A 24,106-nucleotide genomic window follows, 5' to 3' on the forward strand; every position below is an offset into this window, starting at 1 on the left:
CAAGACCCAGCATGATCTGGGCTCTGCCCAGCTCTACAGCCTCATCTCCCGCCTGTCCACAGCCTGCCTCTCAAGCTTGAACCTTACTCCTCACCATTCCTTCCACAGACCCTACCTCGTTCATACCTCGCTACCCCTAGGGTCCCTCTGCTGGGATACCCTTATTCCTGGTCCATCTAGGTCGGGGCATTTTCTCACTCGTAAGTGAAGATGTGGCTTAAATGTCACCTCCTGTGGAAAGCCTTCTCTCACACGCCCTCCCTCCCCTGAGTCCCTGCAGGACTTCATCTGCCTCTGTTGTCACATTGGCTTTACAGCGCACTCACGTGATTACATAGCTCTTCTCCCAGGAGCTCCATGTCCTCATCCCTGTATGTCCCCAGAACCCAGCACAGAGCTTATGCCAGGGGTAAGATGTAAGAGTTTGTGCAAAGCTAAAACCTCCAAGCCTGACAGGTGGTGGTTTGGGGGGAAGACATCCTCTTTTCCGCTCAGCCCAGACATCCTCCCTGTCCCTTCTTCCCACTGTCCCCAAACGGGACTGTTTCCCGCTGGCCCCAGCTGGTGTCCAGCTTTAATTGCCAGACCCTGAGAGGACACAGGAGAGATCAGCTGTGGCTTCCTGGACCTTGTGCTTGCAACCTCAATTCTACCTGAATTGAGAGCCAAGGCCCAAACCCAGGGACCCTGGATTCCGTAATTCCCTTCGCCAGCCCTGCTCCAGATGTGCTGCCCTCTGCCTTGGCTCTTCCATTGTAAAAGGGTGCCTGACCAGGGGCTGTCCACATGGTGCCCAAGTCCCTTGGTCCCAGCCAGGGCACTGTAAGGCCCTGGTGACAAAGAAGCCTTACAGTGAACTTCAGGGCTAGATCTGGCCTCATAATCAGTCTTGAAGTAGTTGCTGGACCCTCTGACATGTGCCAAGAAAAAGGGGCCTTATTGAGACATCCCTCTCTGTATCCAACAGGGATCCATCCATCTATCCACCCATCCTTCTGGCTATTTATTCATTTAACAAATATTTACTGAGCACCTATTGTGTGCCAGGCACTATCCTGAGTTCTAGGAATACAGCAGGGAAGAAGGCAGAAAACGCTCCTTCCCTCATTGAAGTTCAATTTTCATTGGGTAAGGGGAGACAGATACAAATAAACAAACCAGCAAAATATCAGATAGGGATAAGCACTAGGCTGAGAATTAAAAAGCGGTGTTGTGGGCTTCCCTGGTGGCGCAGTGGTTGAGAGTCCGCCTGCCGATGCAGGAGACACGGGTTCATGCCCCAGTCCAGGAAGATCCCACGTGCTGCGGAGCAGCTGGGCCCGTGAGCCATGGCCACTGAGCCTGCACTTCCGGAGCCTGTGCTCTGCAACAGGAGAGGCCACAACAGTGAAAAAGCGGTGTTTTGATAGAGGGTGACAGGGCTGCTCCTTTAGTTTGGATGGTCATTGAGAAGATGATATTTAAATGGAACAGCAGGGCCAGTCACGGGAGGATGGGGGACTCACATTCCAGGCTGAAGGAGCAGCTGGTCCATATGGAGGCCCTGGGGCAGGCAAGAGCTTGGCCTGTTTGAGGACCTGAGAAGGACCAGTGGCTGGAACATAATGACAGAAGGGAGCAGCATATGAGAGGAGGGTGAGTGCCAGCAAGACCATCCTGCACGGCCAGTTCGTGGTCAGAGTTCGGGCTTGCTTTTTCAAAATATATTAGGGAGACCTGAGAGGGATTTAAACTCAGTAAAACCGGTAACCCTGGCCGGCCACCTCCCTGTATAACTGATTCTTTCTCCTTCTCTCCGCAGGCCCACTCCCACTTCCTTGATTTCTAAACTATTTCTTGATACATCTTGTCTGTCTTTTGATTACAAGTCTAGCCTCCAGGTAACGCAATTACCAGATGCAGTTCAAACCTTCCATTCTCATCAAAACCAAACACGGTCAGGTTCACATGAGCTTGAAATGAAAAACGTGTTTAGGAAAAAAATTTTTTTTAAATTTCTCCCAACATTATATTATACCTAAAAGAGGTTTTTTGGAAACCACAGCAACAAAAACTCCCTTCCCTAAGGACACACTGGGATTAAAAGCATTTATGAACTTCTTAGTTTTTATTTTCTGTAAAAATTTCTTCAGCCTGCAATCTGAGGGTCAAGCGTCCATCTGAACTTGCCCTGGCAGCGAGCCTACCTGTGATTTTGGCCCCCCTGGCCCAGGACCTAGCTGGTTTTGGTCCTTTCCCTGGCACTGAAGGCTGCCTGGATCCGAGGCCAGGCCGGGCTCAAGGGCTGGGCTCCCGCAGAAGCAAATGCGACGGAGGGTGAAGTCCTGTCTCCTTAGAACCCAAGTATAAGCACCAGGCAGGCTCCCTGAGCAGTGGGTCAGAGCCAGCAGCCCTGGGGATTTGTGGGTGGAAAGCACCCAGACCTGGAATTGTTAAGGCCATGCCCCCTTCTCGTTTCTTTTTTCCCTCTCTTCTAAAAACCATAAATAGCTCATACCCATTTCTGCATGAAACAACAGGTATGTTTTCACATTCCAAGCATAAATAACAAAAATACATATAATACTGAATATGCCTTTTCGTAATTTTCTCTCCCTCTTCCTGGAGATTCGGACACAGCCCTCTCTATTTTATTTTATTTTATTTTATTTTATTTTTTTTCCGTAAGCGGGCCTCTCACTGTTGTGGCCTCTCCCGTTGCGGAGCACAGGCTCCGGACGCGCAGGCTCAGCGGCCATGGCTCACGGGCCCAGCCGCTCCGCGGCATATGGGATCCTCCCAGACCGGGGCACGAACCCGTATCCCCTGCATCGGCAGGCGGACTCTCAACCACTGCGCCACCAGGAAGGCCCAGCCCTCTCTATTTTAGACTTCCAGTTGCTGAGCACCGTGGGCTGCCTCTGGGCAGTTCTCATCTGCCGACCCGTCAGACCCTGTCTCCATCTTTTCAGACTTATTGCTGTGCTCCTCCCAGGGGAGGCCTGGACCCTTCCACCGGGTGAGCAAAACAGAGCGGGGCCAGAAACCAGCCTCAGAGCTCAAAGGGCCATGGGGGTGGCTGAGAGCAAGCTCCCTGGACAAGCAGGTTCCTAGAGTGGCAACCCACAAGGCAGCCACTGCACTCACTATGATGTGACATAAAAGTGGGTTTTCAGGATGGCTGCCCTTGTCTGCCTCAGGACACAGAACGTCTGACAGCTGTGTTGAGAGTCCTGGTTCCCACCCCAGATACACGCCCTGCGGTCGTGCTGATCGCTGCTGAGGCAGTCACGCTGGGGTCCTTCCACCGGCCTGGGGGCCTGGGCCTGTCTCGTGGTGGCACTCCTTGCCCTCTGACAGCTCTGCCTCTGGGGAGATGCAGAGGGACTAGCGCTCCCTCCTTGGTGAGCCACGTAAGCTGAGAGTCGGGCTGCCCATCCCTGCCAAGCACATGGCACTTCCCGTTGCTAAGGAGCCAGAACTCTCCCTACTCCTGCCGTGCCTCCCGCTCTGGCTTCACAATGGGAAGCACATCTCACAGGCCCTTTGGGACCTGCACCCTCTGTGTCATCTACCACCGTCATCTCCTCCACCCCCTCCTCCACCCACCCCAGCTCAGCCATACTGAACTACGGACGTGCACTTTCCTGGGGTCACAATGTTCTTTCCTTTTTCCTGGAATGGCTTTCCTTCTTTTACTAGCTGAGTCCTACCTAACCTTCAAAACTCAGTATCACCTCCTCCGGGAAGCCTTCTCTGACTCCTCCAGGCTAAATGAGCAAACGCTTCTCTGTGCTTTCACCTCGCTGCTAGCACTTACCACACAGCTTGTATCTTTCTACAGCCTAGTATCCCCATTAGGCTGCATTCTTTGAAGGCAGGGACATGCCTCACATCCCCGGATTCCCAATCCTTAGCCCAGAGCTTGGCGTGCCATGCACGTTCAATAGTTCTGAGCAGCGGACGCATGAATACATGCGTGCTCCGATCAACTGACCCAATGGGCCCAAATTAGTGAGCGCCGGTGATGCAGGTCGCTGGGGAGCGTGTACATTACGGCCTCGTGTGGGGACTACCTCGGCCAGCATATCAGCTCCTGAACTAAGTTGGATTTGGCTATGGCAGTGTCCAATCCCACTGCCCAGAGTCCCTTGGGATTCTCAGGAAGCCAAAATGGCACGCGGCTCCTGCCTTCTCAGAAAAGAAGAAAAACCACCAAGTGCTCTGGACGCCCTCCCTGCCATCCCTGTCCCCATTGTATGCCCACCCCCCTCCCTGCCATTCCGGACTCACTCCAGTGCATCCATTTCTGAGACTGAAGTGCTGGAAGTCTCCAGACACTCCCGGATTTGCCTATAATCAGGTAACTACAAGCTAGAGAAAAGCAACTCCCAAAGACTAGAAAGGGGAGAGGGGCGGCGAGATTTTTGGTGGAAGGTGAGACAAAGTCACAGCTACACGGTTTCAGGAAGAGGATCAACTTCCAGCTCTTGCTCAACCGCACCCCCCCCACTCTCCCAGGGACCTGCAGCATCTGAAAAGTCAGGGGCCCCGTGGTCCCACTGGGCCTGAGTCCTGCTCGCATTCTCACCTCCCACCTCCAGTGGGTGCTGCTGAGTTAATGGCCTGCACCATATCAGTGGTGAGAGCATCCAGTAAGCTGGTGATAAATTCCATTTTCTTCCCTTCTGGACAGCCTGAAAGACAAAGCGAGATTTGAAGGCAGATGCCAAGTAAATGATCAAGTAAACAGCTTCCTCAATTACCACTGTTTCCTCAACCTCTCCAAGTCCTTCTTGTCCAGCTAAATCCACTTCGGGAATTGTCCACAGCTCAGATGATTCTCATAAACCTCCATAGTTCCTCGAGCCACAGCCCGCAAGGGGCCGATAGACCAAATGGATAATAATGCTCTCAGTGTCCTTCCATTCCTCAAATGTTTGCTGAGTATCCACTCAGGCACTATGCTAAATGTTAGGGATATTATTATACACACGGTTCTTCTCCTTGTAAAGTTCATAGTCTACTGGGGAACTCAAGCGAGTTCTGGTACAGGAGGACGGAGCGACTCTAGCAGCAAGGACCAGGTGCTGAAGGGGCACGAGGAATGCAGAGAACTCCAAGGTCAAAGTTGACTCAAGTAGATCTACCTGTTTACCTATCCAAGAACCTCCTCCTTTTTTCACATCTCTCCTCATCCAGCTTAGATTATAATTATCAACCCTCCCTTATAAGTACTCTCAAACCCTTTGTTTCTCTATTCCTCACTGTGTGATTCCAGCAAAACCCCAAGCATGGGGCTTCCCGGGTGGCGCAGTGGTTGAGGGTCTGCCTGCCGATGCAGGGGACATGGGTTCGTGCCTCGATCTGGGAAGATCCCACATGCTGCGGAGCGGCTGGGCCCGTAAGCCATGGCTGCTGAGCCTGCGCGTCCGGAGCCTGTGCTCCGCGACGGGAGAGGCCACAACAGTGAGAGGCCCGCGTACCGCAAAAAAAAAAAAAAAAAAAAGACTACAGTGTTCTGAGCCATCAATATTTATTACTCTTATTGTAACTCACTGGCAGAGAACACTATAAATAAGGGAAACGCAATCCAGCAGCCATTTAGAGGTCCTGGGTCCCTGCCTGTGAGTCTTGTGTCATACCCCAGTGACAGTTCTGGGCCACCAGGAATCATTGCCCCTCAGGACAGCCTTTCCCTGTGAGCTATCTTCTCTTTGCAGCCCTGGGAAAAAGGGTCCACAGCCCCCAGATCATCGTCCCAGTCACCCTTAGAGAAAGAACTGTAGAGCTTTCAAGGGTAGGATTTTAACCCAGTGACTACATTTAAAAGATAAAAAAGTAAAAGCAAGGAGGAGAAACAGTGTGCTCAAGAGCACAGGACTAATTAGGAACAAATCCCAGACTGGATGCAGATCCCACGGCTCCTGCGATGCCCCTGCCCAGTGTCCCCGCTCCATCTTACAGATGGGGAAGCAGACCCAGAGGAGGGCGCTGCTTCTGCATGATGAGGGGCTGGAGGAACAGGAAGAGGTGAAGGCACCAGCAAGGCGTAGTATCGTCTCCCACCTGGCAGCTCCCTGTCCTTGAAGGGGTCGTCTACCTCCGCACTCTTGGCCCTGGCGTCACTCTCACAACTGGGCATCACGTAGCTGAGAAGAGAGAGATGCAGGGGGTGAGGAGGGGCTGGAAACTGAGCTGACTTCAGCCCCTACTACCAGCAATGATCTGTGCGGTCACTAAGCCTAGATCTCCCAGAGCTGGCAGCAGAATATCTCCTGTACTGTCCAGCAGCTACAAGGCAATCCCAGCATCGGTGTTCCCACAGAGACATGTTCAGCCATGTCATCTTAGTCAGTCTCGTAGAGCGCTGTTACCTTATGTCTGCACACAGGAGCTTTTTGATCCATAGAACCTAGTGACTCAGGCAGGGCAATACCCTTCTCACTGATCAACTGAGGTTCAGAGAAGTTACCTACTTTCCCAAGGTCGCCCAGCTAGGAAAGGCCAGACCCGTGACCAGAATCCAGGATACTGGGACCTCATCTGCCCACGAGCAGAGATGCTGCTCCCCTAGCGACTCGACTCCCACCAGGCCAGGACAATAAAGCCAGGAGATGTGAGGTGACAGCCTAACAGGAAGCTGGCTGTCCTACCCCAGGCTTCACCTGAGGGGTGAGGGGCAGGATGGGCTCTGGGGGACTTACCGTGTGGAGGTCCCGGGCAGCGGACGCCCCGTGTCCACCAGCACACACCAGCAGTAGCCAGTGGATTGGTGGCACTGCACTGGCTTATAGAGCCCCCCGGGGGCACACTCGGGGATGACAATGCCCTCGCGGGGATTCTGCCGGGCCTCTTCCAGGGCACTCTGTCTCTCCTGGTCACAAGAGTGAACTTTCTCTGCAAGAGAAGACACGGCCTGCGGTGATTCCCACTCCTGTGCCTTCCCTGCCAGGACCTGGCCTGGTCCTAGGAAACTGATGGCTGGCTGGTGAATCACCAAGGGGAGCTGTGTCTCCCACACCAGCCCTTAGTGAGGGGCTGGAGGCCCAGAACCTCCCTGCGGCCCCCTAGAGGCGGGGGCAGGAGCCTGGCTGCCCTGCGAGCTGACAGCTGATGCAGGAATGCCCGTGTGTGTGGACACTCTCCCAAGCCCAGATGCAGCAGGACAGGGCCAGGCCACTGTCCTCAGGGCAGGGAGATGTTCTGATGCTTGGCACCCAAGAGGAGCAGGAACAAGGCCCAAACCCACTCCCTTCCAGGCCTCCAACAGGGCTGGACAAAATAGGCTGAACGGAGCTGAGCTGATTACACAACACTGCTTCCATCCAGCGCGAGAGAGAAACAGGCCTGCAGGAAGGTGTCTGTACTCAGCGGCCTCACAAACTACGTCAACGTCTCTGAACAGCCAAACCTGGTTTCTCCAGAGTCAGGCCCAGGCTGAGGCAGTGCATGGTGTCCTGGGCCAGGCCTGGGGGCCTCAGACCCACACGACCCCTGACCAGTCAACCTGCCTGACTTCCCTTTCTTGTTTTTCTGTTGATTCTGTGGGGATTTTTTTTCTTTTTTCTTTTTAGTTATTAAAAATAAATAGCATTAGGTTCCTTTTCTTGTTATAAAGAAAAATTTGAAAAAACCCTAATCCCCCCAAAGTTAAACACTACCTGCCCTGGACGTTTTCTTTTTCAGGTACACACACATAAATACATATGCACACATCTACTGGGGGTTTTTTAACAATAAAAGGGACCACATCATATTCCTGTACTATCACTTTTTTGATCTACTTATTTATCTCTTTATTTATTTACTTTATTATCACTTTATTTCTTTCATGAACAATATTCCGCAACTTTCCCCTTGAAGAAGATGACAGGAATCGTCTTGGGTATCCCATGATATTTTCACAGTGTTTTACAAAAATACCATTCCAAGAGCCAGGACTTTGGTATCAGCAATGTGGAGATTCATCCTGCTCACTGAACAACAGCATAAATGATGAAAATCCAGAAGCTCAACTCTGAAGGAGCCAGACCCTTTGAAATAATGACTCTGGTAATGATACACATATGAACCGGACAGATGTTGAAGCAGACTGTAGGTGCACACAGAGACGCAAAGCAGCTCCATGCTGTCTTAGAGGGAAGTCAGATGATGGGAAATGATTTTTGTCTCACTCTGAGGAAAAGTGCTTCAAAAATTCTCATTGCAGGGTGAGGGAATATTCCCTTAAGCACATAAAAATATCTGAGAGTCAGGAGACAGGTATGAATAGCACATTTGCTATTAAAATATAATACTGATCTGGAAAATGAAAAGAAGAAAAAAGAACTATTGTTTTCATAACACAAACACAGTGAAACTAAACAGAATCTCCTTAGTTAGAGGAACAGGAGTTTAAAACAGTTGACAGGCACTAGACTCGAGATTCTGAACCCAATTATAACTACCACCAGAACGGCCCCTAAGAGGCAGCTTAGGAAAGAGACATAAACTGATTGGAAGAGGGGGGCCATGGGGAGACCTGGCCTGAAGACCCAGAATTTTGAGTTCGGCCCCTGGCTGGAATGGAGCCTGGCACCTTCCAGGGGATTACTCCCAACCCCAAGTTGGTAACTTTCTTTTCCTACCTCATAGTTCATGCCACAGAAAAAGTGACAGAGGAGAAAAACCAAAGGAAAACAGCTTTTTACTGGCACTGCGTTCGTGTAACAACCTCTGACAGAGGCTTTAAATAAAGATCTTCCAGGCCAACATTCTAAAGCCATAAATCAGATGGAAAGCGAGATGCGAACAGAGGTGGAGAAAGCTTCCCCAGAAACGGAGCAAATGATGGACCTGACTTCACACCACTGGGGATCCTGAAACTGCGGGAATGTGGAGACCAGCCAGCCGAGGAGAGGTGGGAACCTGTGGTCTGGGGACTGTCGACAGATTTCTGGAAGTCCTTGAAGGCTGTTCTGAAATGTTTGTAGCCCGCTTCCACAGAGGTTGCGCGGAGTTCCACGGAGACTACTACAAACCATACAAATGGTGACACTCGATAATTTGGAAAAACTGGGGGTTAGCATGGAATTCGAGAAAAGGTGAAATGCAGGGTTTATTATCTTTATCTGCTTGCTTATTACTTTATGACGATCCCTGCAAGTTCAAGTGCTCCTCTAAGAAAGAGACAGGAAAGGTTTATAATCATAGCACTAACTGTTGGCGAAGAAAACACAGAGAGTTTGTCTTCCAACAGAGAAAAAACCTCCTCTAAAATCCTCTTTATACTACTGATAGTCAAAGCAAATATTCATTGAGGAGCATGTGCCAGGCAGGCGATAGACTAGGGGCTCTACTTGCCTAATCTCTGTGTCCGTGTGAAGTAGGCACCGTTATTATGCCCATTTTGTAGACAAGGAAGCTGAGTCATGGAGGGATCCATGAATTTTCCCAAGTTCACTCACCCCGGAGAGAGGAGGGCTGGGGCTCCAGTCAAGGGCTTCTGACAGTCAAGCCTGTCTTGCTGAATTCTAGACAGAGGTTACTGTCTCTAATTATTTGCTTTCGGGGAAAAATACATTTATTTTTATGGTGTGAAGATCTGCCAGGCCAGTCGCTTTGTAGACTGCCCCAAATCTGCTGCATTTGAAAGCAAATGTGTAAAAACAGGTACTTATCCATTTGAAACAGCACTGCTTCTTCTGAACCAACGATTTTCTCAGCTTAAGCACACTCCAAACCTTGTACCCTCATATTTTTCCCTCTTTGCCTCGGAACCGGAACCCCTAAGGCCAAATTTGTAACTCACCCACCATTTACAGACAGTACATGAATAATAATGGCTAACAGCTACCTGAGTATTTATGGTGTGCCCAGCTCTGTACGGGCCACTTCCACTAACTCACTTCAAACTCATCACAAGCCTCTAAGATAAGCGTTATTATTATCCTCACTGAGCAGACTGGCTGTGTGATTTCCTCAAGGTCAACAACTAGGAAGTGGCAGAGCCTGGATTCCAGCCCAGGCAGTCTGCTCCCAGGCCATGGCCTTCACTTCTCTTTAATATCAGCTCCCACTGCCATGTGCTAACCTGATTTTTAATCTAACCTATGTTTTTCTTTTACTTGGTGTGGTAGATCGTTACAAAATGGTACCAGTGAATTGCACCTCCCTGTATTCATGCCTTTGGGTAAACCCCTCCCCGCTGATTCTGATTTGCTTTGACCAATGGAAAGGACAGGGGTGACAGTGTGTGGTTTCCAGACCTCGGCCTGAAGAGGCCTTGTAGCTTCCACTTTCCCTTTCTTGGAATCCACCCTGAGACCACCACATAAGAAAGCCAGTCCAGCCTCCAGGAGGATGAAAGGCCACATGGAAGAAAACCAGAGCAGCTCAGTCCACTGCCAGCACCAACTGCCAGGCGTGTGCGTGAAGTCATCTTGGACACCCCAGCCCAGCTGACCCTCCAGCTGGACAAGTCCAGGAGTGAGTGCAGGTAGAATCAGTCAAGGAACCACCCGGCCAATCCACAGACACGTTAGAAAGAATAAATTATTCTTGTTGTAAGCCATTATATTTCTGGGTGGTCTGTTACACAGCAATGGATAACTGAAACACTTAGACTTGCTCAACTCTTTACCCCATAAGTGTTTTTGCAGCCCTCTCAGACCCTTCAGCCAATCAATCAATCAATCGATCAAACAATTATTCCTTCAGTGCTTCTCCAGACCTCATGCAAATACTAATCGGTACATACCAGGGGGCATAAGCTTATTCTGTATCTGAGGACCCAGAAGGCAGCCCCATCCTTAGGGCCACTGTCACCCTCTGCCCTTCTCAGTCACCTCCCAAATGAACCTTAAAATTCACAACTATCAGATCTTCCAGATACCAAGAAGTCACCTTCCAGAATGCAAGCCAGGGGATCTATTTCAAGGGCCTCTTCATGACCACTGGTTCAGAGAGGAAGCTCCTCAGAAGTGGATACTCACTGTTCTAAAACATTCCGTCTCTGCTCAAGGAAGTTCAGGGAAAGATGACAAGATTAGAAGGTCTGGCCTGATAACTGTGAGAATGGGCCGGGACCATCTGCAAATAGTTGGAAGACATAAACAGCGGGGGAGAGGGAAATATCAGGGCTGTCCAGGGCGACACGGGAATACCTAGCCACACGTTCGTACACACCCACACACACCCAGCCCCTCTAATCCTATTCCGAGAACCAGTGAGAGCCGGTTCACTCCCCACCTGGCAGTGGGTGGTTTAAATCTCACTCACAAAACTCTGACCGCCTGAGAGAAGAAACACAACAGAAAAGTAGCCTGTGGAAGGAATGAGAACGCGGTCCAGCCCTTGCCACCAGAAAGCACACAGCCCTCTATCCCAACAATCACACAGCAGCCGAGCAAAGCAGGGCTAAGGCTGGGTGGGAGTGGGCAGGGAGGGGGACCGGGGAGAGGGAGACCGGGCTGAGCCAGACAACACAAACCCTGTGTGCAGGCCCAGGGCACGGGTTCTCAGGTGTCCAGCCAAGACAGGAGGAGCGTGGAGGACAGCCCCGTCTGCTACGGCCAGCCCCTGCCTCTGTGCCTCTCAGTGACCTGTGGTAATTAGGAGCAAAGGAGAGCGTGGACAGCCTCATCCCTCAGCTAATCCCCAATTTTGACTTTAGCCCACAGTTTATCCTTTGTTTTCTCCTTTATCATCTGTTTCTTTTTTCTTCTTCACTTAAGAAAAAAAGATGTCCAACAAACATAAACATTAAAAGATTCGAGTTTCAGGTCCTTGGACTGGTCTTTCTTTCTGGCTGCTGACTTCCAGAGGAGAAGCTGCTGCAGGAAGGAGCAGACAAAAAAGCTGGGGTGCTGGGTAACCCAACACCTGAGTGAGCAGGTATTGGTGAGCCAGTCATATCTTGAACTCTTGGGAGAAAGAGCAGGGGACCCTTATGGTGATGGAGGCCAGGGGAGATGGGAGGAGAGAAAAGGCAGTAGTCAGAGAAGATCACCAGCAGTCAGGGTTCTCCAGAGAAACTGAACCAATAGAAAAAAATAGATAGGTAGATAGATGATAGATAGATAGATAGATAGATTTTAAAAATATATATATATGGATGTGGATATGGATGGATATATATATGGAGAGGGAGAGAGAGAGAGAGATTTATTTTAAGGAATTGGCTCCAGGCTGGCAAGCTGGGAATTCAGGTAAGAGTGATGGGGCAGTCTCAGGTCCAAAGTCAATAGGTCAGGCCAGCAGGCTGGAAACTCAGGCAGGATTTCTATGTTACAGTCTGGAGGCAGAACTCCTTCTTCAAGAAATCTCAGGTTTTGCTCTTAAGGCCTTCAACTGATTGCATGAGGCCCACCCACATCACAGAGGGTCATCTGCTTTACTTCAAGTCAATTGATTATAAATGTTAATCACATCTACAATAATACCTTTGCAGCAACATCTACACTAGTGTTTGACCAAACTGGCTACTGTGGCCCAGCCAAGTTGGCCCCTAAAATTAACCATCACTAGGTCCCTATGAAAAATGAGACCAAGAAAAAAGCCAAATCTGACAGAAAACCATACACAGAGAAGCTGAGAAGAGTCATGGGTCATAGAGACATGACTTGGGAAGATGCCTTGATGAATGATGCAATCTTCGCAGAGAAAGAACCAGAAGCTCTCCTCTGAGTGGCGGCTCAGTTGCTAATTAAGGGCTGCTTCTCAGGCTGCCCTAACTAAGCATTGTCTATACTACAGACAAGGGAAGTGGGATGCTGACAGGGCTGAGGGCAATGTCCTGAGAGAGGATGGTGCTCCTGGTGTCTCAGATCTAATGTGAGATCCTGAGTAACAGAGGAGATTAGGGCTCACAGAGAGGATGCAGAGGCGGTCAGGGGCCTTCCTGGCCCCAGGCTCTCACACAGGCTGGTACTGGGTGTACGCTGGTACCATGGCAGGCTCTGGAGAGGTCAGAAAAGTTTTGTAAGACGTAGCAAGAAGAAAGAACTAACCACAAGATCTTAACTTACCCTCATTCCGGGCCTCCTCCATCCCCAAAGCTTTCCCTGGGGGGTCCCACCTAGAGTAAAGCTTCTCTCTGCTGAGTCTGAGTATCTGTTCCCCTGCTGGACCCCTCACCCTTAGCACCAGGACTTAACAAGACTGCAAGCTCCTGAGGGCAAGGACCCTATCGCATACTTCCTGATCCTTCCCCACACCCATCCCTGACCTGCAGCGCCTCACTCATAGGAGAACCACAGAGTCTTGGGTATAAAGGATCCACAGAGTATTTAGCCCAAGAACCCCTCTATTGCTGAATCTCTGCTGTTCCATCCCAAGCCACAGGATTCTCTTCTAGCCTGACGCTTCAGTGATGGGACCACCCATCTCTGAGTCAAGGCCAAGTTATGGGGGATGAGACCACAGAGGCCAGAAAAAGAAAATGTGTCCCTTTGACTCATCCTGGGAAATGCCACATTCAATCCTCAGACCATCCAGCACTAGATTTTCTTAAGGGAAAAATCAATACACAGTTACCCGCCTGAAAAACAAGAGGAGCTTATCTATGTTTCGTTGCAAAAGGAATCATCCCACTGGGCCAAGAATATTAAAGGAAACACTAGCATTGTGTCGGCTACAGTTACCCTGAAGCCCCTTCAAATACCTCACACCCACTTAGCCTCTTATCAAAAATGAATGAAATGCTGAAGGATAACCCAAAATAACAAGCCTTCTGTTAAAAACAACTTTTCCTGAATCACAACATGAAATTCCAGAGGCGTAAGAAATCACATGGCTCCTGCCTCGGGAGCCTCTGGGTTGGCATGAGTGGCGTGTGCTGTCGGGACAGTTGCAGAGAATCTGGCCGAAGAGGAGACTGCGGGAACAAAAGGAGGGACCAGAGGGACCAGGCTTGAAGGCACTGACTTGCCTCTTTTTGAGGGGCTGGCCCGGGGACTGGACATGTGGTCTCCAAGGAGGAGATGCTGCAGAGTGCACATCTTGGGGAGTGATGCACAGGACATCACTGAACAGCCCTTTCTGTTAATTTGGCCACACAGGGTCAGCACCCATCCCCCGGAGGACTGCTTTTCTGCCCTCCCATCATGTCTGGCACCAAGCTGCCACTTGGCCATCAGCAATCCCCAAGTCTCAGAGTCATCCAGGGACTCCGAGAACACCCTGAAGAGGAGGGGACCTCAAAGAACCATTCCTCAGGGCTCCCTTTGGAACAGACAATGGTCAGGAAAAGAGAGGTCCTGTCAGGGCAGGGAACAGGCAGACTCCCTGATAAACAGAACAAGGTCAGTCCTTGAAATTGTGCTCAGATGTGTATCAAGTAGGGGTGGAGGGAGTGAGAATAGAAACAGAATATGCACAAATTTAAAAGGTCACCTCTTCCACTGGAATGGGTTTCTCCATTTAATATCATCTAAAGGCCCTTTTCCCCATAGAGTAGGCAGGCGAATGATGTGAAGAAGATAACATCATCACCCAATCTTAACCTACAAAGGGACCTTGGACCACGTCTCTGGAGGAGGGCACCCCTTCTGATGAACTCACTGGCCAAGTGAAGAGATGCTGTTCAGCTCTGGTCATGGGAGAAATGAGGATGGTGTAAAAGCTCAGTCGGATGGCTGTTCCCAAACACCAGGGGGAACACGAGCAGCCAGAGGGAAGAGCTTCTAGGAACAGGAGTCAGGGTGAGATGGGGATACCTGGGCTTCCTCACCAAGGCTGAGAGCAAGAGGAAGCGCCTAGCACTCCTGCCCCTGCAACTCCAGCCCAGGCCTGGCACATGGGAGTTTCTGTCGCTGCTCACGGAAGTCAACAACGATCGGAATAGAGGCAGAATAGCTCGGTGGTCAAGAGCGCGGGCTTGGGGTCAGATGGACCAGCCTCCACCGCTTGTTAGCTCTGTTTACTTTAGCTCTCTAAGTCCCAGGTCCTTACCGGTAAAAGTAGGGTAACCACAGCACAGGCCTCACGGGGTCATTGTGAAGATGAAACACAACAGTATATGTAAAGCATTGAACCCAGTGCCATAGTTAGTTGATAAGTGGTAGGTTATTAGCTGGTCTAGGGTAGCAGTGTCCTCAGCCAATGTACAGCAAACCCGGCCTTCCTGACCCATCCCCGTGAATGACCAGTCTCTCAGGTGGACTGCAGGGATGACCAAGGGCGGGGTAGCAGGAGCAGTCTGCTCTAGGTACAGGCAATTAGGGGCACACTGTCTTTAGTTTACCTAAAAATATAATAACACAACTAAGAACCAGTCTACTTTCAAAGATCACCATGTCAGCAACTCAAAACAATGTCTGTGATAGAATATCCCTCCCCTCTGGGGTGGACCGCACCTCCGCCCCTGTCTTTGACACACCACTGCCTGATGGTCAGCTCCTTCCTTAGATGCTCCTTCTGTTTCTTTCCTTGGCCCCCTTAGCACCAAATAGAGGCCTTGGCACACGATAGCTACTGATGGGCCTGTGGCCCTGGGCAAGGTCCTTACTAGTCCGGGCTCCTTTTCCTCATTTAAAATGAAGTGGCGGCACATATGGTCACCTTATCTCTGATAAAGGAGGCAAGAATATACGATGGAGAAAAGACAGCCTCTTCAATAAGTGGTGCTGGGAAAACTGGACAGCTACATGTAAGAGAATGAGATTAGAACACTCCCTAACACCATACACAAAATAAACTCAAAATGGATGCAACACCTAAATGTAAGGCCAGACACTATAGAACTCTTAGAGGAAAACATGGGCAGAACACTCTCTGACATAAATCACAGCAAGATCCTTTTTGACCCACCTCCTAGAGAAATGGAAATAAAGACAAAAATAAACAAATGGGACCTAATGAAACTTAAAAGCTTCTGCACAGCAAAGGAAACCATAAACAAGACCAAAAGACAACCCTCAGAAAGGGAGAAAATATTTGCAACTGACAAAGGATTAATCTCCAAAATATACAAGCAGCTCATGCAGCTCAATATCAGAAAAACAGACAAGCCAATTGAAAAATGGGCAGAAGACCTAAATAGACATTTCTCCAAAGAAGATACACAGATTGCCAACACACACTTGAAAGGATGCTCAACATCACTAATCATTAGAGAAATGGAATCAAAATTACAGTGAGGTATCACCTCACACCGGTCAGAATGGCCAGCATCAAAAATTCTACAAACAATAAATGCTGGAAAGGGTGTGGAGAAAAGGGAACCCTCTTCCACTGTTGGTGGCAATGTAAATTGATACAGCCGTTATGGAGAACAGTATGGAGGTTCCTTAAAAAAACTAAAAATAGAACTACCATATAACCCAGGAATCCCACTACTGGGCATGTACCCTGAGAAAACCATAATTCAAAAAGAGTCATGTACCACAATGTTCACTGCAGCTCTATTTACAATAGCCAGGACATGGAAGCAACCTAAGTGTCCATCAACAGATGAATGGATAAAGAAGATGTGGCGCATATATACAATGGAATATTACTCAGCCATAAAAAGAAACGAAATTGAGTTATCTGTAGTGAGGTGGATGGACCTAGAGTCAGTCATAGAGAGTGAAGTAAGTCAGAAAGAGAAAAACAAATACTGTATGCTAACACATATATATGGAATCTTAAAAAAAAGAAAAAATGGTTCTGACGAACCTAGGGGCAGGACAGGAATAAAGATGCAGACATAGAGAATGGACTTGAGGACACGGGGAGGGGGAAGGGTAAGCTGGGACGAAGTGAGAGAGTGGCATGGACACATACACACTACCAAGTGTAAAATAGATAGCTAGTGGGAAGCAGCCGCATAGCACAAGGAGATCAGCTCGGTGCTTTGTGACCACCTAGAGGGGTGGGATAGGGAGGGTGGGAGGGAGACGCAAGAGGGAGGGGATATGGGGATATATGTATACATATAGCTGATTCACTTTGTCATACAGCAGAAACTAACACACCATTGTAAAGCAATTACACTCCAATAAAGATATAAAATATAAAAAATAAGCGGTGGTACTAGAGGCTACAGTTCCCATGGCCCACAGACTTACTACTAGCCCAGAGCTTCCCCACAGCTCAGAGGGGGATCCAACTCAGCCTCCCCCGCCCCAGGGGAGCCCAAGCACCAGCAAGCGGCTGAGTGAGGCGCAAGGCTGCTGGGGGCCTTCAGATTCGCCCCCACGCCTGGCACCCCCCTCCACGGTCATACTGTGTCCAGCCGTCTGTGGCTCAGAGGCTCCCCCCAGAACAAAACTAACAACGCCTGCCCCACGTCCCCGAAGCACCCACTCACAGGAGCGTTTGCAGGGGGCTCTGTAAATAGGGCACCGTGCTGGGATGAAGTGTAGTGGGTGAGGGCGTGTAAGGGACAATTACAAACCAACCAGCCTGCCTAAATAATTTCTCCCTGGGGCACCTAAAATGGCCATGCATGGTTCACCGTTGTCTGAAGCAGTGACCTCGTCCTTCCCACACAGACAGAAACTGAAAAGTGGAGGAAAACAAGATATAAATTCTACAGAAGATATTTCTTCTAGGGTGGATTGTCCCAATATAGTACATAGGCACTTTTTTCAAACTTTTCCCCCAAAGCATCACTGACTCACATCCACTCAAATTTTAGAAAAGGCTCCATCTCTACTGACTCACGCCATTAAGTGAGCTCATATGACCCTTCCACCAAAAAGAATACAAAACGCTTCAGAGTGGTTTTGCAACGACAAGTACTGAGAAGTGGCAAGCTGGCGTCTTCCTAATTTTTCTCAGTAACTTTGTTGACCTTGACCTGATAAGCTCTGTCCTTTAAGGGCAAGAGCTAGCAAATAAAAATTCAGGCGAGAAGGAAGGAGGGGTCACGGGCCAAGGCGGGGAGATGGAAGAAATATTTTTTAATTTGTCAAATAAAGTATCATAACTTCACACTTCATCCCCCAAACAATAATGTTGCACATGTGAGTGTGTTAATAAGATATATACCCTGCTTACTTCCAAAGCCATTTTACAAATAAACACAGAATGAGGACCCTGGGACCAAAGCAGAGATAGTAGCTGCCTTCTAGCAAATTGGCAGAAGCCAATTACAATACCTCGGCAGGGCCTTCAATTAGGATTTTTTAGCAGCAGAGGCCAAAGGAGAACATTGGGATGTGGTGGTTTTGCTCTTAACGCCACAAAGCGTACATACGCAATAAAATCTTTGCTGGTGGAGCAAGTTCCAGACCCCTCCCAGCCACCACTGCACCTCTGTGTTCCAAGCAGACAACACGGGTTGCAGGAGCAAGGCCACTGGGAAAACTAATTTTAAAACGAGGTTAAGAGGGACTGTGGAGCCAGGCTCTCTGGGGCCTCCAACCGTGTTTCAACTCCTCCTGGCAAAGGGAGAACTTGAGAAAGGCCTTTGTTGCCAGGGAGAAAGCCATAGGGATGGCCACCCATGCCTGTCCCCGGCTCTATTCTACAGGCCCTGGTGGACCAAGACACCTGCATAAGATAGATGGGCAGACGTCCAGAAGGCCAGTGACAGACATAAACATCAAGGGTCTGTTTTTAGACAGGTATTTTAAACGCACACGAGCCCAGCCCCATCCGCGGCTGCTGGCGTTCGTGGATGACTCGTTCTTCCTCCCAGCCACGTTGTGTGTGAGGTGCCAGGTGGCTGTGAGGTATTTGCTTACAACAGCTACCGCGGGTTTCCCTGAGAACTGCTTGTTTTTCCAGGCCTAAGGTTATTCCATCACCCCGCGGTTTCTGGGCAGGCCAAGGGCACTGGTTCGGTGGGTGGGGGATCCAGCCAGGAGGTGCTGTTGCCTCTGTGACCCCAAATCCCAGTCCTAGCAGCAGCCACCCCAGCAGGAGCTGCCAGGTGAGGGAGGAGCATCCAAAATGTGACCAATGGGCCCAAAAAGCAGGCCTAGAAGAGCACCGATCTGAGCCTGGCAGGTCAGGACAGGATGCTGTAAACATCTTACTTGTGATGTAGATGGTGAGAGAGGCAAACCCTCTCACTTACCAGGGGGACAGGGGTCACTGTCATGGCAGAACTTATAAGAAATGCATTTCCACCTTGTGTCCCCGCTGATGGCTTGTTTGCAGGGAGCAGGGTTACCACCAGCTGCTGCATTCACAGATCTACAGAAGGAGGGTCTGCCAGGCAAGGAGGTAAGGAAGGAAAGGCGTGGTCCTTTTGGATTTAACCCACAGGGCCAGGTTCTAGGGCTTCTTGGAGTCCCAGATCAGATCATGAAGGAAGTGAACTAGAAAAGGTGGAGATAAAGGGAAGAAAGAAATGGCGGGGGGGGGGGGGGGGGAGGAAGGGAAGTCCAGTGACCTCAGAGGGGCCACAGGAGGGAACCAGGCGGAGACAGAGGCGAAGGGCCTTCTCACATGCCTTGAGGGCATGGTTTGCAAGAAGAACAGAGTGAAGGCTCACGAGACCACGTTTCCTGGGAGATGGCATTTTCCCAGAGGAGAAAGCACAGAGTTTTGTCATACAGAGAGAAAAAAAACAAGACTTTTATCAATCACAGCTGTGGGAAAGTGCCTGCCTGTAGTAAAATCCAAAGCAGTAAGATATGGATGGAGGATGAGATGAAGCCTAATTTTTGTCATTTCCTTAATCTCTTTACTCTCTTCTCTAAGACGTATTACAGATGATTACAGTTTTTTGAAATTCTAGTTATACTGAGAAATGCCTTCGTCACTAGCCCCTGATACCAAAAACTCAGCAAGAGTTCCTGTTTTCTTATAAAAGCAGAACAGAGTCTCTGGCCAGCTTGTATAGGAGAAGATGCTGTCTCTCAAATTCTAGGATGTTCGCCACCAGGTGTGCCGTCTGCCTGCTTGCAAGAAGAATTCCTGGTACAATGGAGGCGAGAATCAAACAGAAGTTCAACAGGCAAACCTGCTGCTGCTGACCCTGCCACATACTCAGAAGGAGACACTAACCATGATGAACACATGACAAAGCCTTAAAAACAAGGGCCAAAACCTCCAGGAGGAGGGAAGGAGACAGGATAAGTCTGCAGGCATATGTGTCATGTTATTGCAAAACTTCAGCTGCCCAGTGGAACCTTTCCAATATCAACAGTCCCCAGGCCAGAAGACAAACCTGGCGTCACAGGGTCTGAGTGTGAAAGAAGGATGTTTGGGGTGTAAAAGAAACTGGGATGCCTTTTTGCCTCTGAGAGAGAGAAAGCTGAGAAGGGCTCTCACTCAGTCGGCTCTCAGAGTCCCACTCCAACCTCCCCAGAGGCAAAGATAGAAGCTCTCCTGGACCCAGAATCTTTCATGAAACTCCAATGGCAAAGTGTCCCAGGGGCCTGACTCAGAGGCTCTAGTCCATACCAGAGCCAGCCGCCCAGACCCAAGTTAACATACAAGTCTATCTGATTTCTCATCAGACCAAGTGAGATCATGTGAAAAGTGGCTAGCACAGTACGTCAGGATATTCCATTGAGGTTTTTTTCAATAATTCATGTACACCTACTATGTGCCGGGCATTTTAGATACACTGAATTCTCAGAAAAATCCTGCAAGGCATTCATGATTTTAACTAATAAGTAAGGAAATCAAAGCTCAGGGTAGTTAATTAACTTTCTCAAGGTAACCCAGCCTCTCAGTGGGAAGCAAGCATCGGAAGCCAGGTCTATAGGTTCGCCTGATACCAAAGCCCATGCTTCTACCATTATGTGGTTGATCTTGTCTACATACAAAAGATTCCCTACCCCCCACCTATGAAGGCCAAGCCTCAGGATGCTTCCTGGGCAACCCACTTGTGAGAGCACGCACAGGACAGGATGTTAAAGCTCACGTGAAAGCAGAAAGTGCAATGTGAGCTGTCTAAAGAGTTTTGTGCTAATGCAGGCTTCCCCAGGCATGTCAGGAAACATCTCAGGAGGCACAGTCCCTGCTTCTAGGAAAGGGGCCCCAAAACGTGAGAAAGACACACCCTGCTATACACGCTCCCATCCAAATGCTTCTACTTCAATCTTGTATAACGGGGCCAGCAAACTTTTTTCTGTAAAGGGTCAGATCATATTTTAGGCTTTGCAGGCCAGACAGTCTCTGTCACAACTCTTCAACTCGATGGTTGCAGCACAGAAACAGCCATAGACAGTATGTAAAGAAATGGACATGGCTGTGTTCCAATACAACTTTGTTTGCAAAATCAGGCAAGTGGCCATTTGCCAACCTCTGTTACATGCCTATGTGACACAGTGTCCCTCACACCTAATTACATCAAAAAGGTTGACAGGCACTCAGTCAGTTTTACCAGCTGATCATGATGGAGCATGTCCCTAGTTTATTAGAAAATGCCTATGGTCTCAATCTCTGATCATGATTGCTGGTCTCAGTTACTCCCAGGGAACCTTTAGCTCTCCTCCAACTAGCCTGTCCTAGACGCTAAACTTACAGACATAACTGGGGCAAACCAGGAAAAAATAAAGGTGGCTGGGTGCCTCTCACAAAAGGAAGGGGACTGTACCTGCCTGGAAACCATTTTTCAATATGATCCCACACTCATGCACTTGGAAACTACACAGGGGAAGAAGGAGTGGGAAGGGGAAGGACTTGACCGGAAGCAAACACCCTCAAACTTGACATTGTCTCTTTACTGTACACAGAGAATGCAGCCCAAGAAGATAGGCACTCTCTTCCCCAAAAGAAGTCATTTTCTCCAGCCCCACCACTTACTAGCTGTGACCCAGGACACGTTACTTCCTCTCTCTCATCCTTTGACTCTTCATCTGTAAAATGGGGATATTAACAATACTTATAGGGTTATGGTGACCCTCAAATGAGATAACACACAGCTGATATGGACTAGCTACGATGACACTGATGATTCTGGCTTTACTGATGATGATCTTTTCTCCTCGTCCTTCTCCAAAGCAAACACGTTGAGCTAGATTCTCTAATAGATATAATAGACAGGCCGAAAGCCCTTGCCTTCACAGAGTATAACTTAGGTAGAGAAATTAACCACTGGTAGGCAGAAAAAAATCATGGAAGCATTGCTAAATGTCAAACGAATGCTTCAGGGCAAAAGGTGCTGTGTAATTTCAGGGAGAGCTCTCCCTCTTATCTACCCTTTGGTCACTGTATGAGAATTGAGCCTCCTACTGGGGCTCTGCAGACCTGCTGGGGACTCAGGGAATGCAGGGACCTTTTGCAGATATCACTTCCAGATACCACAGGCACCAAAACCACTTCTCTTTGACTTGTCATATTTGCCTAACAGTGAAGGGGGAGTGGAGGAAGGATCTAAGAAGCTTCCTAATAGATGTTTTGCTTAGGGTGACAGTCACAAATTCTTTCTTGATTGAAGAATTCTCACTAGAAGAAGTATCGTTAATATTCCCATTTCCCCTGCCAATGATGATGATGATAATAAATACAATTGTACCTACAATTTATCATGCACTTACTATTTATCACTTAGCCAGACATTGGTTAAGTACCATACAGACTAACTCAGTTAATCTTTACTCACTGTCCTTTAAGGGAGAGATTACGATCCTGGCTGAGAACTGAGGCTCAGTGGGAGTGGCCGGGGCAGGGGTGGGGCAGGCATTTAACTTGACTGGGTCACTTACTATGTGTTGGAGCCAGAATGAGAACCCCTGTTTGCTGATTCCAAAGCCTGTGTTTTAACCATGGCACTGTTCTGTCAAAGACTCTGGCCCATGGGATGTCACATGGGCTCCTTCCCACCCCAGCATCCCACACCTCCTCCGGCTTCTATCCAACAGGGAACCAGACACATGCCGAGGTACTCAGCAGGAAAAATCAACCAGGGCTATGTGACTTCACCTCACGGTCTAAACCATTCTGTGCACTCCAGTCCCCATGACCTTTAGGACAAAGCTGGCATACTATACAGATAAACCAAAAGGGGGGCAAGGATAGCACACTCATTCATTAATGGTCATGCAAAACCCCGCCTGCCAGGTGACAGGGATGTATTTTTAGTTTACAGCCCCTGCTATCTATCAGGAAATGATGATATGACTAAATTCAACAACCAGGCATAAATATGCCAAGTAGCGTTTCTCACAACGAAGTCTGAGGCTGAAAGAAGGATGATTCCCCCCCGATAGAGATACAGACTGGATCTGTTAATACATTTTCCTGTCGATGGACATTTGGTGTTTTTTTATGGTAAATGAACTTTATCAACTTTGGTCTTCATTGATGGTAAATGAACTCTAATCTGACCACTCTTCAGAAATTACCACCTTTCTACAAGGGTTCAGCCAGTACCAAAACCTGAACACTCACAAGACCCTCAAAAGATCAAACCAGAAAAGATAAGATTGGAGGCTGCTATTTAGAGCCTTAAAAACACATAGATCCAAGCCTCTTAAGGTTTGAAGTCCAACTTCTCTATGCCCAGCCATTCTTCTTTCAAATTCTTCTGCATGGCATATAGAAAGTCAATTAAAATATTAAAATATACCATCAAATTTTTTTAGCTAAAAGGATCAACTACTCATGAAAGACGATCCCTAAGCTATTAATTGAAGACAAAGTTGGAAGGGAATTAACCCATCGCATCTCTGCATTTTACAGCTGTGGAAGAAACTGAAGGCCAAACTTGTTAAATGACTTGCCCAAGCCCACACAGAGATAGTCATGAAGCAACCATATGGCACTCGTGGACAGATCGAGTTCATATCAATACATAATCCAAGGCAGATTATTTACCTGAATTTCTTACATTGGTATTGTTCAGTTTGGAGTCCTTGATTACCAAGTGCTTAATCCAGAGAGTGGGAGCTGTGATTTCTGGAAAAAAAAAAAAAAAAGAAGAAGAAGAAGAAGAGAGAAAATAATGTCTGGGCAAAGAGAGTATGTAACTTGGAGTGTAACCCCCAGACTTTTTAACAGCTTTTTTAAAAGTCTGAGGCATCAAGGTTTGAGCCAGCTCCCTCATCCCATATCCACTTTGTCCCAACACCCTCTTGCTTCCTTTCTATGGAAGATCATCTCCCCATCAGCTCATAGGAGCCAACCAGGGCCTCCTGTGCTGGGAAGCCGAGTGGTCAGAGTCCAGAGGCACTGAGCCACTCCATCCAGGAATAAAAATATTATCCCAGGAGGTGAGGAACACGTGCCAAGCCAAGACTTTCTCAGCTGCTTCGCT

At 48.7% G+C, this 24,106-nt stretch overlaps 1 protein-coding gene across 3 annotated transcripts in view; it reads right to left on the reverse strand.

The window, feature by feature from the left end:
- Positions 1–24,106, reverse strand: part of SMOC1 (SPARC related modular calcium binding 1) — a 154,313-nt gene that overhangs the window by 12,445 nt on the left and 117,762 nt on the right. For all 3 annotated transcript variants that reach the window (XM_060095926.1, XM_060095925.1, XM_060095924.1), the window contains exons 7-10: positions 23,668–23,748; positions 6,687–6,879; positions 6,049–6,131; positions 4,571–4,676 (exon numbers count right to left, since the gene is read on the reverse strand). In XM_060095926.1, the coding sequence (XP_059951909.1) occupies positions 4,571–4,676; positions 6,049–6,131; positions 6,687–6,879; positions 23,668–23,748 (463 nt within the window). The remainder of the gene's footprint in view (positions 1–4,570; positions 4,677–6,048; positions 6,132–6,686; positions 6,880–23,667; positions 23,749–24,106) is intronic.

The sequence above is a fragment of the Mesoplodon densirostris genome, chromosome 4 (assembly GCF_025265405.1).
Source record: "Mesoplodon densirostris isolate mMesDen1 chromosome 4, mMesDen1 primary haplotype, whole genome shotgun sequence".
NCBI classification, from domain to species: domain Eukaryota; kingdom Metazoa; phylum Chordata; class Mammalia; order Artiodactyla; family Ziphiidae; genus Mesoplodon; species Mesoplodon densirostris.